General features: G+C 37.9%; 2 protein-coding genes across 5 annotated transcripts; both read left to right on the forward strand.

Annotated features, from left to right (window-relative positions):
- The first annotated feature begins 6321 nt into the window (after positions 1 to 6321).
- On the forward strand, positions 6322 to 8293 carry LOC105233769 (ubiquitin-conjugating enzyme E2 J2). 3 transcript variants are annotated; one of them, XM_011215927.4, is made up of 4 exons: positions 6322 to 6474; positions 7089 to 7402; positions 7456 to 7526; positions 7711 to 8293. In XM_011215927.4, the coding sequence occupies exons 2-4, from the start codon at positions 7111 to 7113 to the stop codon at positions 8107 to 8109; spliced, it is 762 nt and encodes a 253-aa protein (XP_011214229.1). In that variant the 5' UTR covers positions 6322 to 6474; positions 7089 to 7110; the 3' UTR covers positions 8110 to 8293. The 3 variants fall into 3 exon arrangements, with proteins under 3 accessions (XP_011214229.1, XP_011214228.1, XP_019848564.1); XM_011215926.4 differs by having other exon boundaries at positions 6329 to 6619; XM_019993005.3 differs by lacking the exon at positions 6322 to 6474 and adding an exon at positions 6648 to 6816.
- Positions 8294 to 12797: 4504 nt separating this feature from the next.
- Positions 12798 to 15483, forward strand: LOC105233768 (ubiquitin-conjugating enzyme E2 J2). Of its 2 annotated transcripts, none has more exons than XM_019993006.3 (4): positions 12798 to 12932; positions 14396 to 14704; positions 14760 to 14830; positions 14896 to 15483. In XM_019993006.3, exons 2-4 carry the CDS (start codon positions 14410 to 14412, stop codon positions 15310 to 15312), a joined length of 783 nt encoding a protein of 260 aa, XP_019848565.2. In that variant the 5' UTR covers positions 12798 to 12932; positions 14396 to 14409; the 3' UTR covers positions 15313 to 15483. The 2 variants fall into 2 exon arrangements, with proteins under 2 accessions (XP_019848565.2, XP_011214227.2); XM_011215925.4 differs by having other exon boundaries at positions 12818 to 13084.
- The last annotated feature ends 2227 nt before the right edge of the window (positions 15484 to 17710 follow it).

Below are 17710 nucleotides of genomic sequence, written 5' to 3' on the forward strand. Positions count from 1 at the left end.
TAGTATTTGCGCGGAGCCACTTTTCCAAAATTTTTTTTTCCTCAGGTGCTGCCCTGTGCCAAATATGGGTTTTATATCTTAATTGGGTGCTTAGTTATGTCACTATAGGTTTTCGGTTAATGACGATTTGTCTGCGTGGCAGTAGTCCGATTACGCCCAACTCCGAGCTTGAACTTTTTTTGTACTAAGAAACCTCCTCACGAAGTTTCATCACGATATCTCAATTTTTACTCAAGTTACAGATTGCACGGACGGACAGCTGCTAGGAAAGACAGACACACAGTCAATTGGATTTCAACTTTTCTCGTTAGCCTGATCATTTATATATACTGTTACAAAAGTAGTATTAAGTTGTATTTGCATTGCTATATGCATCCCTTATTATGAACAATAGCTGTAGGTATATGGAATAGCATTTGTCTTGTTATAGACATCTGGCGCCGCGAAACAATAGACATCTGGCGCCGCACTGTCTGCTTGTCTACTTAAACAATTGCTGAGTCTGGCGCCGCGGCTGTCTGCTTGCGTCTGGCGCCGTATAGCATTAAGTTCTGGTAATTTCCAGACGCAATATTCTAGAAGGACACGTCGGCATCAGCGAGAAGTGCGTGGCTATATAAGCCGTGGCAACGCCAACGTAATCAATCAGTTGTAAGAGTAAACTGCTATAGTGTAGACGAGTTGTGAAATAAAGAGTTGTTGAATTAAATTAAACAGTGTTTTGATTTTATTTGTCAATCCAGAGATACGAACCTAACAAAGTAAACTAGCAAGCAGTAAATTCGTAACAATTGGTGTCAGAAGTGGATTGTCAAATAATCCAAATTCAAGATGGTTAAATTCGGAGAATTGAGAATTTAGCAATTAAAAAAGGAAACTGGAGGAGCGTAATTTTGCCGATAAGCGGACAAAAGGCGGATCTGCAGGCACGATTACGTGAAGCAATGGAGGCGGATGGATAATGTCGACGAATTCGAATTTGATGGCCCAGGAAACTTCTACAAAGGTAGAAGAAAAGTAGAAGAAACAACGAACATCATCAAGTGTGGACATGAACATGCTGTTAGTGGCTATTAAGCAAATGGCAGAGAATGCAGTTGCAAACAGAAAATCGTCCGGCACAGCAAATAGCTGAAAATACATCACAGTTAGAGTCTCGCCTTACACAACAAACATCGTTTGGTACAACAGATCACGGAAAATACTACACAACTACAAAAACAAGTGCAAGAGAAATTTTCAAAATTTGAAGACGAATTAAGCACTTTAAAAAATGACGAAGAAAATTTGAAAGCAGAAGATCTTCAATTAAGTAATCGTGTGCGAGAACTGCAACTGCATGGGCCCTGCCACCATCAACAAATAATCAAAGATTGAAGGCACCCACATTCGATGGAAAGTATTCCATTTCAAATTTTTCAAGCTTCAGTTTGAAAGACAGCAACGGCCAATAAACTGGAATGCAGCGGACAAAAGTGGCGTCCTTTGTTTGTATCATTGAAAGGACCTGCGGCAGAAATCCTTCAGACCTATTCCAGACTGTGAAGGGACAACTATGAGGCATTGATGATGTGCGATAGAAAGACGATATGTAGTGAGCTCCCGGAAAAACAAATATACCAGTATCGAACTGCAAAATAGAGGTCAGAAGATGAACGATGAACATTGCAAGAGTTCGCAACGGAAATAGAACGACTGGCTCATTTGGCAAATGCAGATGCACCTGTGGATTACATTGAGAGGGTGAAAATTCAAAGTTTCATAAATGGAATTCGTGATGTGGACACCAAACGCGCCACATATGCATTGCCAAAAAGAACGTTTGCTGAAACAGTTTCGCACGCCCTCACACAGGACACAGCTTCGCTTCTAAGTAAACCAGCACACAAAGTACAAAGAGTTGAAATGGAACAACCGGCGCTGATGGAAGAAATATTGAAGACTCTGAAGACAATTGCTGCACCGCGAGTAAATACAACAGGCAGATGTTTCAACTGTGGAAAAGCGGGTCACTTTGCCCGAAATTGCAATATAAAAGTAAACTCATCAAAACGGAAACAACCAACAGATAACGAGGACGGAGCATCCACATCTCACAAGTCGTTAAACTAAAACGGAACAGTTTAAAGGGGCGTGAGCTGGTTCCCACAACTATTTGCCCCGCCATCTCGATATCACACAATATGTCGCCATGACAAACAATCTTACTATCAACGGTATCGTAAATGACGACTGTCAACGCTTACTTTGGATACTGGTGCCACACATTCAATTATCCGACCGGATGTGGTAAGAGGGACGGTTGAACCATTAGTCGGTTGCAAGCTTCGAACGGCCACCGGGGAGAGGAAGCAGCCTTGTCGCGGGAAAAAGTGTTTTGCGAAGTGATGATTGGTACCCTGGAAGTTAATCACACCTTCATCGTAGCAGAAATCACGGATGAAATATATAATGGGAGTAGATTTTCATGATTGATCACGGGGTTTACTTTGGATTTAAACAAGCAAATGCTGTTTTGCCAGAACATGGAGATGCCTATAACACCGGATATGTGACCAACGTTGAAAGTAAGAGGGTGATTGTTGATGATAATCAGAGTATTCCACCAAAATCTGAGGCGATTGTATGGCTAAAGTGAATGGAGGAGGTGGGACTGAAGAATTGTGGATTGTGGAACCAACAAAAATAGATACACCCGTATTGGTAGGAAGAACGCTTGTGAAAATTAGAGAAGACGCCACCATTCCGGTCAGAGTAGTGAATGAATTCAACACGTCTATAAGGCTGAAGAAAGGAGCAGTAATTGGACAGTGCCAGAATATAAGTGCAATAGCACGATGCGAACGGTCAGAACAGAAACCTACTATTGAGCCACAGCAGATAAGTCCTACACTCCTAAATAATTTGCTGAACGAACTGCATGGAAATGAGAAATTAAAAGCAGAAAAACTATTAGAAAAATACGCATCCATATTTGCAAACGTAGGAAACACAGGAAGAACCGGCATTGTCAAACATCGCATAAATACTGGAGAACCAATCCGACAAGCTCCGCGTAGGGTTCCACTAGCAAAACGTGAGGATGCTAACAAAATTATTGAAGACATGCACAAAAACGGTATAATCGAACCTTCAATAAGTCCATGGAGCTCACCTTAGACACCTTGTCTGGAGCAAAATGGTTTTCTACATTAGATCTACAAAGTGGATATTGGCAAGTCGAGATTGATGAACGTGACCGTGAAAACACCGCTTTCAGTATGGGCGACGGGCTATGGGAATTCTCTGTGATGCCATTTGGGTTATGTAATGCGCCTGCAACGTTCGAGCGACTGATGGAACATGTGTTAAAAGGACTCAACTGGAAGACATGTTTGGTGTATCTTGATGACATTATCATCATGGGAAAAAGTTTTGATGATCATCTGAAAAATCTAGAGGAAGTCTTTCAGCGAATAGCATCAGCCGGATTACGCTTGAATCCCAAAAAGTGTTCATTATGGAAGAAGCAGGTCACATATCTCGGACATAAAGTGTCAACTGAGGGGATTCACACCGAGGAGGGAAAAATAAAAGCAGTTAAAGATTGGCCTCAACCCACCAACATACATGAACTCCGCAGCTTCCTCGGCTTATGCACGTATTACCGCCGTTTTGTACCTGGATTTGCGAATGTGGCTAGAAGTTTACATGATTTAACAAAGAAGAATCGCCCATTTGTATGGCAGTTGAAATAAGAAAAAGCGTTTGAGCAGCTTAAAGAACTATTTTGTACGGCGCCGATGTTGGCTTATCCAATACCTGGAAAGAAATTCATCCTGGATACAGATGCGAGCGCTTATGGAATTGGAGGTGTCCTGTCTCAGCTCATCGACGGACAAGAAAGAGTAATTGGGTATTACAGCAGAGTGCTCGGGAAACCAGAGAAAAACTACTGTGTGACGCGAAAAGAACTACTAGCTGTGGTGGAAGGCGTAAAACATTTCCACAAGTATTTGTATGGACAACGATTCTTGCTGAGGACTGATCATGCAGCACTAAAATGGTTATTACAGTTTAAGAATCCGGAAGGCCAAATTGCACGATGGATTGAAAGATTACAGAATTACGACTTCGAAACAGAACACCGAAAGGGGATTCACCACAAAAATGCGGATGCATTATCACGTCAAAGCTGGTAATGGCCAAAGAAAATGGGGTACGACCACCAAAGGAACAAATAAGTAGGGAGAGTCCAACTGCAAAAGCATATTGGGCCCAATGGAACAGCATAAACCTCGTTAATGGATACCTTCATCGTACCTGGGAAAGCGAAGATGGCAAACAGTCTCGTCTGCTGATCATAGTACCGAAGTCCATGATCCCGAAAGTATTGAAAGAATATCACAATGGACCTAGTGGAGGGCACCTTGGAATTACAAAAACTATAGAGAAAATTAAACAACGGTTCTACTGGATCGGTTGTCGAGATTCCATAGCAGAATGGATAAGTAATTGCGTAGAGTGCATGGCAGCTAAAGGTCCTAAAGCCAAAAGTCGCGGTAGGCTACAACAGTACAACGTGGGATCACCATTTGAACGAGTCGCAATGGTACGCAACCAGTACGGCCGGAAACAAATATCTACTGGTTGTCATGGACTATTTCAGTAAATGGCCAGAAGTATATGCCTTACCAAACCAAGAAGCGAAGACAGTAGCCGAAGCGTTTGTAGAAAATTGGATAACAAGGTTCGGAGTGCCCGTCGAATTACACTCAGATCAAGGCAGGAATTTCGAATCTTCCATTTTCCAAGAAGTCTGTACATTATTGGGCATCCACAAGACACGGACAACAGCGTTACATCCACAATCAGATGGAATGGTGGAGAGATTCAACCGAACGCTCGAAGAACATCTGCGGAAAATCGTTGATAAAGATCAACGGAATTGGGACAAGTGCATCCAGATGTTCCTGCTGGCGTATCGTTCAGCGAAGCACGAGACAACTGGTTACACGCCAGCAAAGATTATTTTCGGATCTGATCTGCGACTCCCTGCTGATCTTAAGTTTGGAACGAATCCTACAGCTGTAAGAAATGATGGAGATTATTGTTCTGCCTTAAAGGAAGAAATGAATGAATTGCATCTAATGGTAAGACAGCATACGCATCTGATGAGCAATAAGATGAAGGACCGGTTCGATCAAGCGTCAATTCAAAAGGTTTTGAAGAAGGTGGTCCCGTTGTACAATCCACTTCGAAAGAAAGGCTTGTCCCCGAAACTGCAGACAGCCTGGGAAGGACCCTATATGGTGATGAAACGACCTAATGACGTGGTATACCCCATACAAAGAAATGGAAAAGCACGATGTAAAATGAAAGTAGTACATTTGGAGAGGCTCGCCCCATTTGGTTCAAGAGGATTTGTGCCTAATCGGGACGATTAGGCTTTAGTGGAGGGCAGTGTTACAAAAGTAGTATTAAGTTGTATTTGTATTGCTATATGCATCCCTTATTATGAACAATAGCTGTAGGTATATGGAATAGCATTTGTCTTGTTGTAGACATCTGGCGCCGCGAAACAATAGACATCTGGCGCCGCACTGTCTGCTTGTCTACTTAAACAATTGCTGAGTCTGGCGCCGCGGCTGTCTGCTTGCGTCTGGCGCCGTATAGCATTATGTTCTGGTAATTTCCAGACGCAATATTCTAGAAGGACACGTCGGCATCAGCGAGAAGTGCGTGGCTATATAAGCCGTGGCAACGCCAACGTAATCAATCAGTGCTAAGAGTAAACTGCTATAGTGTAGACGAGTTGTGAAATAAAGAGTTGTTGAATTAAATTAAACAGTGTTGATTTTATTTGTCAATCCAGAGATACGAACCTAACAAAGTAAACTAGCAAGCAGTAAATTCGTAACAATACTTATATTATATAACCCTATATAAATCTCGATTAGTTTAATGTGATACGTACACCCGTTTGGTGAACAAAACTATAATACTCCGGAGCAACTGGTTGCAAGAGTATAAAAAGTTGCGTGATGCGCCCACCCCGTTCTGCTAGGCTGCATTATAATATAACATAAGGTCATTGGGGCAAGAGAGTGGAGACAATGTCAAGAACTAAAGCAGTTGGTGCTACTATAATATAAAATTAGAGAGAAAGAGAAAATATCAGCGCATGGGTTGATAGTCGTTTTTACAACAACAAAAACACTCATTTGAATTGTGGAAACGAAATACTTGATCCTGCCATTTAAGATTAGTTGTTTTTAATTTCGGGTGTGAATATGCAATTAGAAACGCAAACATCTGATATATTGACATAAGATATAATTTTGTTATCGATTATTGTTTATTGTAACCTCTAGATGGAAACAAAAACAAGTGATATATTTGTTAGATTTTGAATGTGGAAAAAATTAAGTTTAAAGGACATAAAAGTTGTGTTCCTATAAAAAATAAATTAATTTAAATTAGTTTCCAAATATAGTTAAGTAAAGACCAACAAGAACACGTTTACACGTTTCGTTCGTAAGAGACACATCATCGTTTTTGCTATTTTGCGAGGGAGTACCATCAATCATTTATCAGGGAAGAGACGGAAGAATATAATTTCTGATAACTATTTTGATAGGTAAAACAAAAAATAAACACTGTTAAAAAGTATCCTTCTGTAAATCAGAGCAGAAATGAGCGTTTAGTACCGCAAAGGATGAGATCAATATCAGGATATCAAAAGATCAGTTGTAGCAATGCAGATATTTAATGTAGCATATTCATATATTTTTATTAAATTACACAATGTAAATTTCGTTGTGGAGATTACGAAATGTGAGTTTAACCGGTATGTTGCATTGACCCTGAATACATATGCCTATCCTAACGACTACTATTAAAAACAGTAAACATACAATAAAGTACCTCCTAAGATAAAATGCTGCTGCGATTTTTATATGTGCCCTTAATATAATATTAAGATGCAAAGCTGAAAATGCTCGACGTCTATTGTTCAAACGTTCATAATGATTTTAGTTGATTAATAATTTATATTTTAACCTCATTCGGATTTGTGAACGCTTTTTTGAATTCTCGTTGTCTTGTAGGGAAGTGTTTCTGTAAGTTATTATGGCCTCTACTAAACCACGGAAGCAGCCAACTGCAATATCACGGATGAGACAGGATTACATGCGATTAAAGCGCGATCCTTTACCTTATATAACTGCCGAACCGTTACCAAACAATATCCTAGAATGGCATTACGTTGTAAAAGGTCCAGCTAACACCCCTTACTACGGCGGATACTACCATGGAACATTACTTTTTCCAAGAGAATTTCCATTTAAACCACCTTCAATTTATATGTTGACACCGAACGGACGATTTAAGACTAACACCCGCCTCTGCCTTAGCATATCAGGTACTTATTCTGTATTGCTTACTTGTAATACACTTAATTTTTTTAATTTAAAGATTTCCATCCCGATACATGGAATCCAACGTGGTGTGTCGGCACTATATTGACGGGGTTACTAAGTTTTATGGTAGGTTTGAATTATATATTTTAATATATACGAATTACTCAAGAAATAATTATACTACACATTGTCGCTGAATGTTATGTTATAAAAAATATTTTATCATGTACAATATTTGTATCATTATTGGAAATAGCCTATTGTACGCAGAAAATAAGTAAATACTAATCTAACGTTTCTTCTTATATAGCTGGAATCAACACCAACTTTAGGTTCAATTGAGACAACGACTTATGAAAAACAGAGCTATGCCAGAAAATCTTTAGAGTACAATTTAAAGGACCCCATTTTTCGAGAATTGTTTCCTGAAGTATGCGAAGAAATAAACAAGTTATTAGAAGATGAAAAACAAAAGCTCGCTCTTTTAAATGGAGAACTTAATAGAAAATCAGTTAACAATGTAATACCAGCCACAAATAATGAAAATAGCTCTAACGGAGCACAACATGTAAAATCAGACGAATGCGAGAACAAACGAAAATCTATTATTAATTGGCCAGGACTATATTCAAATTTGGTGATTGGAATCAGTTTTTCGATTTTTGCTTTGGTAGTAAATTATGTAATCAAGAATCTGAACCAGGAATAAAGTTTAGAAAAGCCGTGTTAAAGTTTTCAGCAGCAAACACCAGTTATATACTTTGAAAATAATTTTTATTGGTAAATATTTATGTTATTAATGTATATATGTATATGTTTAAAATTGTAATATAAACCACGCATAGAAAATACATACATAAATTTCATTTGTACGATAATACAAATTTTCTAAATTCAAATTATTTAAGAAACTTCATTTCTTTTTTATTTGGAAGCTTTTACTAAATTAACAGCAAAAGTATTGCTCTTTATAGCATTACCTTGCAAACAAGTGCATTAAAAAATTTAAATTAATTATAAGTTAAAAACAGTGTCCTACCAAAAGAAATATTATCAGTAGGACATAACCAAAGATGAGCATTGAGTGAAAATTAGGCCTAGAAGTTTGCATTCATATTCCACACGACTGCTACCTTGTTGGCTTACATTTTTATACATATGCAATAATATATAAACTGCACTGAAACTGCCAATATTTTTCACCAGCTCGGTAAACTAAAGAGTTGCAGATATAATTGCTGCATCGAGAATTTTGAAAATTCACCGAAGAGAATAATTGAGGGAAAAAAACAAGTACACTATTTGTAAAGAGGCAAATACGCCAAAAAGACTGCCGGAGGTATTCGGCTACTAATCACCCATGAATAAACTTAAAAACGCGACTGTCCTATTTGATAAAAGGATTGTTAGAGTAACGAAAATAATTATATGCTACACTATAGTATATCCAATATTACTATACTATATTATATCCAATATTATTCGTCGGTTAATTTTGACCAAAGTTTGAAAATCTTATTTTAGGTATATAGAAGATAGTATTGACTCGATTGTATCTATTTTTTCCAATACTACATTTAATTAGAAGGCCACAGGCTATTTTATTAGCTAAGCTAAGCTCCGAAGGTTTCATCAAGGCCATCATTTGACATAAAGTCATGTTAAAAGAGTATGAAAATTGCGAAAGAAATCAATATTCCTTATTCGACGAAATCGCGAATGAATTGCATTCAAATTTGGTATTTTAAAGTTGTTTTTTTTTTTTTGCATTCTGAAATAAGGTAAGGTAAATATTATTTAAACATAACCGAAGAGACTAAATTTAATATATTGAGTTAATGGAGAAAATCATAATAAATAAATATGAGGGTTAGGTCAAGGTCTAGACCAACTCTATATATGTTTATGGCGTCTCTATAAATATAATTTTATAATTTTAAAGTAAATTTTTCAACTTAATTTCATTAAATTCATTTTCACAAACCTAAACGATTTAATTAGCTGGAAAAATCGGTCGCAGCGGATACTATAGAGCTGGCGGAGCAGAGATAGCGAGCGACCTATGCTAATTCTCGCATCATTCATCTGCTAATAATTATTTCAATCGAGAAACCTTTTTTTCTGTGGAAAACTGTATCTTTGTTATTTTTAGCAAAGCTATCTGGGTCGTCTTCACAGAATTTACTGAGAGCACTTTTATCGCCCTTGGTCGGATGAAACCCGAGTCAACTCCGGTTCGTAGAACCGGCTGTCGTGGGAATTGTTCGCAGCTAAAACCGTTTGCTTCAAGAATCGCGCTACCCCGCTCAAATTTTCCAGCGAAAGCAACTGCTTTACCTAATGAGCGCGAAACCTTACCGTCATCACATAGGGAATCCCCAAATAAAGGATCTAAATTTGGAGATTCCGCAAATGGTAAATCAACAAAAGCGGACAATATGAATAGAGCATCTGAAGTCTTTCAATCTCTCCATCGTCGTGAGTAAGCCTTGGACTACTGTTAAGGCTATGTCTAGACCGAAGAGATATGATGATCGAGTTGAAATTCAATTCAATAGCCATGCGTCTTCAGACCCGAAGAAGTGCGCGTGTTATTTTACCCGGCAATTCACAGGGCACACTTCGGTAGACAAAGCCAAACGATGGCTGCATAAGAAAAGACTGTGCAATCTTTACTTTCACCGATGAGGAGGTTGCCATCAACAAAGAAAAATCATCTAAATCAATTGCCCCAGATGGAATAAACATGCTGATGCTAAAGTATCTAAGCTCGACGAGAAAAAGTTACCTAATCAATGTCCCCAACCTTTCGATGAACACTCCTCAAATAACCGATTTGTAGAAAATCGGAAGAGTGATTCCACAACTAAAACCTGAGAAACTAAACAACAACAACCAAGAAAGGGAAATCTTATCGCGAGATAGCTCATAGCGTCATAAGCGCTCAGATAGTTCATCGCCTCGACCACCAACGACTCTGAAGAGGTGCACCATGAACAACCTGAGCGGACGTCAATCATCTGTATTGGTTTGAGGAGAAAATTCCAAACTGAGAATAATTAAATAGGGTGTTCCGCAGGGTGGTGTCCTCTCTTGTTTAACTTCTACATCTCGAAACTCACACAGCCACAAGGGGGTGTTTCCATAACCTCGTGTACTGATGATTGTACGATATTGACTTCGAGCAATGCAATCCATGGCATGCGTTCAAAGGTAAACGGTTATCTCTCCGACCTTTGTCGCTTCTTCTCTGTACGGAACTTAACACTCTCCCCCACCAAATCTACAGCGACCATATTTACAAACAGGACGAAGGAGTACAGCAGTCGATGGCGTCAAGATTCCGAATGACAATAACCCTTAGATTTTAGGTGTAACTTTTGATAGTCTATGCACTTTCACTCTTCATACGACCATGATTATCGCCAAGGTACAGAGCCGTAACAAAATCCTCATCTTGCTAGCCAGGACATGGGGAAAGGACAAAGAATTGTTGTTGGCAACTTACAAGGTAATCGGCCAGCCGGTCCCTAACTACGCCGCATCAATATAGTCGCCTTGATGCAGTGGACGGCAGATGAAGTTTGATACTTGTCAGAACACTGCACCTCGGATTACGACAGGATGCCTCCTCATGTCTCCCATTGAACACCTACATAGTGAAACGCTTATGCTCCCAGTTAAAGAGCATAATGAACTCCTCGCAGATATCACCCCTGAAGCCACCCGCTTGGAGCGGAATCGTCTCCTAGGAACATTAAGAGGTCTTTCCTCATTTACGTCGACGACATTGAACAATTCCTTGGTCCAATCCCGTCAAAACAGCCCGTTTCTTGGGTCTCGCTTTAGATTATGTTGACGACAACCGAGATAACCCTTATCATCCTAATGGGGATTCGATATCCGTTAGAACTACAACAACAAAAATACGTTGTTGGCAACACACATACAATCATCCGGACAGCCCTTAACTCCGATATGGTCGCCTGAATGCAGTGAAACGTAGACGAAGAACAGACATGACATTCAGACTTTGGTCGCAAGAAACATCAGACATGTACTGATTGCTGTTCACAGTGAATCCATTATCACCTTCGTCGACTCTCTCTCAGTAAATCACGTTCTTGGAATCAATCCACCACAAATTTCAGACGACACGCTTACGCAGCTTCGTTCTGGATACTGTAGCAGGTTAAACTCCTACCTACCCAGAATCATTAAACTAAACAAAAAAAAACAAGAAAAAACGTTAACTTCGGCTACGTCGAAGCTAATATACCCTTCACAAGTGCATTTTTTTGTAACTATTTGTTCAGTTTGTATAGAAGCTATATGCTATAGTAATCCAATGTGAACATTTTTTTCGGAGATTACCACCTCAAATGCGAAAGTTTTCCATACAATAACTTGATTCCGATCGTTCAGTTTGTATGGCAGCTAATATGTTATAGTGGTCCGATACCGACAAATGAGTAGCTTCTTGAAGGGAAAATGACGTATGCAAATTTAAAAATGATATCTTAAAAACTGAGGGACTAGTTCGTATATATACAGACTGACAGACAGACCGACGTGGCTAAATCGACTCAGCTCAACATACTGATCATTTATATATGTCTTCAGAGTCTTCAATATTTCTTCCATCAGCGCCTGTTGTTCCATTTCAACCCTTTGTACTTTGTGTGCTGGTTTACTTAGTAGGGAAGCTGTTTCCTGTGTGAGGGCGTGCGAACCGTTTTTTACCCTCTCAATGTAATCCACAGGTGCATCTGCATTTGCCAAATGAGCCAGTCGTTCTATTTCAGTTGCGAACTCTTGCAATGACTCGTTCATTTTCTGACCCCTATTTTGCAGTTCGATCTGGTATATTTGTTTCCGGTGCTCACTGCCATATCGTCTTTCTATCGCACTCATCAATGCCTCATAGTTGTCCCGTTCACAGTCTGGAATAGTCTGAAGGATTTCTGCCGCAGGCCCTTTCAATGATACAAACAAGGACGCCACTTTTTCCGCTGTATTCCAGTTATTGGCCATTGTTGTCTTTTCAAACTGAAGTTTGAAAATTTGAAATGGAATACTTCCATCGTCAATCTTGGATTATTTGTTGATGGTGCAGGGCCATGCAGTTGCAGTTCTCGCATACGATTACTCAGTGTAACATATATATACTTTTTAGGTCTCCAACGCTTCCTTCTGGGCGTTACATTATATCTCATACCAAATTTCCTGAAGATACCGCGTCAAATGTTCATGTATACCCTGTTCAGGGTATAAAAATTTATTAAATTATTTTCAGCAGCCTTTTTTCGCACTCCTCACAGAAAACTTCGCGTTATCGCAACAAAAGTGATTGTGTTTGAACACGTATAAACTTTCCTAATTCTATCGATTAAAATGTGACAGCTGACTTACAATCGGTTCATGTAACATCTTTACAACGAATAAAAAAAAACAAAGTGTTTCTGTTTGTTATTACATTAAAATTGTTTTAAAGATACAATCGTAGTAAATTTAATATCATATCTTGGGGAGGTATCTTACAAAAATATTACTATACCCGTTCCAAGAAGCTTGATTTAGTCGTTAGCGGACTATTTAAAACTTGTCAATATCTGATTTTACATTATACACAGTCCAAGTTACAAAAATTCAGTCATCCTAATAATAGTTTAATTTATTTCACGGTAAGACGCACCATGAGTAGCATGTTCACGATATAAGTATGTATAATACAGTGATGCAAGAAATATTAAAAAAACATAATTCACCATGTTAAGCCTATTTGCAATGGATGGATTTCTGTTGTTGTTGAGGCAGAAATTATTCCTGAAGTAATTTCGAGGAATGGTGACGAGTTGACAGTCCTTGGCCGGATCATAATCCGTGCCTCTTCTGGTACTTGATCCGACCGTCTACCATCGTGAAAACGGATGGATTGATATCTTTTCTGCCCCAGTATAGCAGTAAACTTATTTTACAATATACATATATTCTTAAGGCTATAAACTTAAAGTGAAAGTATTAGAGACTGTTGTATATTTAATAAAATCGCGGAGAAAGTAGATGTGTTACGTATGAAAACATGTGTACATCTTTTATTTAGTATAACTATATAAATATAAAACGCTATTTCGTTACGTACCCGCAGAACGTTCGAACCTCAGCACAAAAAGACGTTAAAATGTGCACATTTATTCTTTTATTCCTTCAGAAGTCATTAAAGGAGGCCTTTTGTTTGAAAATTCAGCGACGATTATGCAATTATATTCGATGAATGTTAAACAAATACATAACTCTGGGAGAGCTGAAAGACTGCAGTAAGCAGGTCGACAAAATGTATTGATTGGGGCAGAAGGTCTATTTAGACACGAGTTAGTTTAGAATATCAATCCGAGCAACTGGCAGCTAGAAGAGCGATAGAAACGCAAGAACCATGGCAGGCGGTTAAAATTATTTTAGGAGAAATGCAGACCAAAAGCTACTATGCAATAAAATTAAGACGCGGATGTAACTAATTTCCGACAAACACTGTCCGCCATTCACAGTAGAGCCATCGACACCTTCTCTGACTTCCTCTCACTGAATGGCGTACTTGTGTAAAACCACTACCCATTGCAGACGAAAACCTCGAGTTGCCGTTGTAGCAGGTTAAACTCCTAATTATCTAGAATACACCCCGACATATTCAATATATTTGATTGCCCCAATAATCCTACTCATTTCACACCCCTCTCCCTTTGGTCCGACCGTCGAAACAGCACGTTTCTTAGGCTTACCGTAGGATGACGTCGACAAAAACGTATCTATATTATCCTTATCATCCTGACAGGGATACCATTTCTGGTATCGTGTACCTAGTTACAACAACCTAATTAAAATATAGTACTACTATACTAGTTTACTACTAGTAAAGTGTATAGTTTATTGATATTTGTATCTCAATCAAGTTCTGTTTAAAATTGTTAACTATGTATGTATATATTTCGATATTCTAGAATATAAAATAAAAATGTCAGTTACAACGAAAGGTCGAAAACAGCCTACTGCTATATCTCGCATGAAGCAAGACTATATGCGGCTGAAACGTGATCCCCTGCCATATATAACAGCTGAACCACTGCCAAATAATATACTTGAGTGGCATTACGTAGTAAAAGGCCCCGCTAATACACCTTATTATGGTGGTTACTATCATGGTACTTTAGTCTTCCCTCGTGAATTTCCGTTCAAGCCGCCATCAATTTACATGCTTACTCCAAATGGCCGCTTCAAAACGAATACACGATTATGTTTAAGCATATCAGGTAATTTAATAGACAAGTGAACTAAGTCAGTATTGTACACAATTTATAATTGCAGATTTCCATCCAGATACCTGGAACCCAACTTGGTGTGTTGGCACCATACTCACTGGTCTACTAAGTTTCATGGTATTATTTACATTATTCTGTTTAAATATGTATAATTTACTCATGAATTTTAAAAATAATTTCAGTTGGAGACAACACCAACCCTTGGATCCATAGAGTCAACTCAATACGAAAAGCAACAATACGCAAAAAAATCGCTTGCTTACAACCTAAAAAATCAACACTTTCGCGACTTGTTCCCAGAAATTTGTGAGGAAATTAACAAACGAATAGAAGACGAACAAAAATCTGTTACTAAGTCGACTGCAATGTCAAATGGATCAAGTAGAGGAAATAACAGTAACAATGAATTGCCCAATGGTGATATTTGTGGTTTAGAAAGTATTGTTGATAATCCACAACTTAGGGGAGCTGGAGCAAACAGTACAGGGAACTCTTTAATTAATTGGCATTCAATTTATTCAAATTTAATAATTTTAATTAGTTTTGCAATATTTGCACTAATGGTAAACTATGTGATCAAGAATATAAATCAAGAATAGAATTATACAAAATATATATTGTTCTCCCTTATGAATAGATAAATATAAATATAACACTGAATTTCATTCCTCTACAATATAAAACATTATTTGTATATACATATTATCGTATCTTTAACCAATAATATTGTATCATAAAAATACAGCGCTAGTATATAAATAAAAAAATTTATTTGTAAATATAAGCACTTTGAAAAGTTATTTGTGCTAAGAAGTCATAATTACACATACATATTCGCCAATCAAAGAAATAAAATCGGATTAATTTCGTATATAAAATGAATATTAATTGTTGGAAATCTTCAAGAATTTGTGCAGTAATTTCTAAATGACAAATTTAGTTAGTTTTGTCAATGTTTTTGTTCAGTAAGGTTAGCCATTTCGTCAGGTCACGTTTCACTTTGGTATAACGCTTTGAAATTGTTCAAGTTCTCCGAAAAATTCACAAATTCACGTTTGCTGAAAAATTATCTCAGATGATGCTCATTTCTGGCTTAATGACTTCGTCAGCAAACAAAATTGTCGCTATTAGGGTAAGTCTTCCGAAATCAGTCAGGAAATGCCGTTACATCGTGGACGTTCTCTATTTGCGTGCATCTCTTCATGTTTCACGTCTAAATATGGACACATTGCGTGCAAAGTTTGGTATCTCGATAATTTCGAAAAATGGCTCAGTCAGATGGTCAGTCAGTCAGAAATTCTGCACCGGCTCATCGAAAATTGGCATCAATGTACATATATATTATACGTAGATATGCAAACGGAGACGTGCTGAACTTTTGGACGACATTTTGATGAAATCGGAAATGGCATAAAATTATCTGCATAAAAAAAGCGGATGCCATTTCGACAAACTTTGAGTGTTTATTTCATTGTATCATCTTGTCGTTCTTGTCATATATGAAAAATATCAAAAAACCCACCTACTAGAAGTATTGAAAGCTTTTGCGTCCCGACTAAGATTTATCACTAGAGTACCACCGTGGTAATCAACTGAGCGTACGTAACCGGCTTAGCTGTAAATTCAAGTAAGACTGAAAAGGTTTTATTTACCAGAAAGATTAAAATCCTGGATATTTCTTTCTCCTTCGTTTTCCTTGCCCCAAGAATCTTCCTCTTAACCTAATCTAGTAATTAAATAGTATAATTAACAAGAATCACGATTTTCATATTTTACTCCCATATTTCATCCACTTGTAGGACGAACAACCAACGTTTCATGTCAAAGTGGATTTAGTGGGTGGGTAGTCGATTCCATTGCCTGGCGTTAATAACGTACAATCATCAGCGTACAACAATATCAGCGGAGAAGACACTACAATGCTTAACCGCTTGTTTAATTCTTCTTAACCTAGAGTTTTGTTATCGAAACAGTACGGATGACTGCCGCCTGCTCAGATAGTCTACCTCCACAATGAAATGAACAGCCCTGAAAGGAGCATGGATTGTTTGAGGTTTGTTAGAAAAACGGAAATCATTATACATACATATGTAGCATATGGCAGTTGGGAGTACTATCGGCCCGATGTTACTATTTTTACCAATACTACATACTACTTGTATTAACGTGCCTCATACTAATGAAATGTTCACTGAGATTTCTGGGGCTAAGAGAAGTATTGACCGATTCAACCCATTTTTGACACACAAACCTACATACCATTGCCAGGAAAGCATTATCCCTGAACTTCAATTACACATTGGATGATATTTGCGGAAAAAAGATAGCCATAGGCTCTTGGATCTATGTTTCCGGTAACTGGGTATCTGAATATGATTTGCACAATTTTTATTTATAAGTAGTACATTTCAAAGGTACAATTATTGCAAAGTTTTATCTCGATACATTGCTTGCTTCTCAATTTGTATATCAAAAGTGAAAGAACAGGTGGAATTTAGAATTGTGTTATATGGGAAGCAAGAGTGGTGATTATTCGATCTCCGTCATTTTAGCACTGTAATAGAGGAATGCCTATATCATCGTATATACCACATATACTTGATTGAAATTCGTCGGGTAGGTCTGGAGATATGTGATTTCACCTAAAATTAGGCAGTATCACGTTCACCGTCTCAATTTGTCATCTGGTAGTATAAAGCCCTATTGTGCCATCCTGGATGTAAGCTTTAATGTCTCTGTATCGCAATTTTGGTAGTTTTTTGTTACCATCCGATTTCATCCATTTTCACACTGTCGCAAGAGGAGTCAAAATGATTTATTCTTATATTGAATGGTTTGCGAGATATATGTACATATGTATACATTAAGCCTATTAGGAGGGAAGTCACGCACACTTTTATAAATTTTTCAAATCAGGGCACTACTGATGCGTTGTACAAAATTACAATTTTGTAACTTAATTTTCGGCTTGGTTATAAAAACTTCTAGGTTTTAGAT

This window comes from Bactrocera dorsalis, chromosome 2 (assembly GCF_023373825.1).
Source record: "Bactrocera dorsalis isolate Fly_Bdor chromosome 2, ASM2337382v1, whole genome shotgun sequence".
NCBI classification, from domain to species: domain Eukaryota; kingdom Metazoa; phylum Arthropoda; class Insecta; order Diptera; family Tephritidae; genus Bactrocera; species Bactrocera dorsalis.

Bases quoted from the DNA above. Each gene is read 5' to 3' on its own strand.
- LOC105233769 (XM_011215927.4), top strand. From the start codon at position 7,111: ATGGCCTCTACTAAACCACGGAAGCAGCCAACTGCAATATCACGGATG. The intron at 7,403-7,455 runs GTACTTATTCTG...TTTAATTTAAAG, and splicing joins CCTCTGCCTTAGCATATCAG to ATTTCCATCCCGATACATGG. The intron at 7,527-7,710 runs GTAGGTTTGAAT...CTTCTTATATAG, and splicing joins CGGGGTTACTAAGTTTTATG to CTGGAATCAACACCAACTTT.
- LOC105233768 (XM_019993006.3), top strand. From the start codon at position 14,410: ATGTCAGTTACAACGAAAGGTCGAAAACAGCCTACTGCTATATCTCGC. The intron at 14,705-14,759 runs GTAATTTAATAG...TTATAATTGCAG, and splicing joins ATTATGTTTAAGCATATCAG to ATTTCCATCCAGATACCTGG. The intron at 14,831-14,895 runs GTATTATTTACA...AAATAATTTCAG, and splicing joins CTGGTCTACTAAGTTTCATG to TTGGAGACAACACCAACCCT.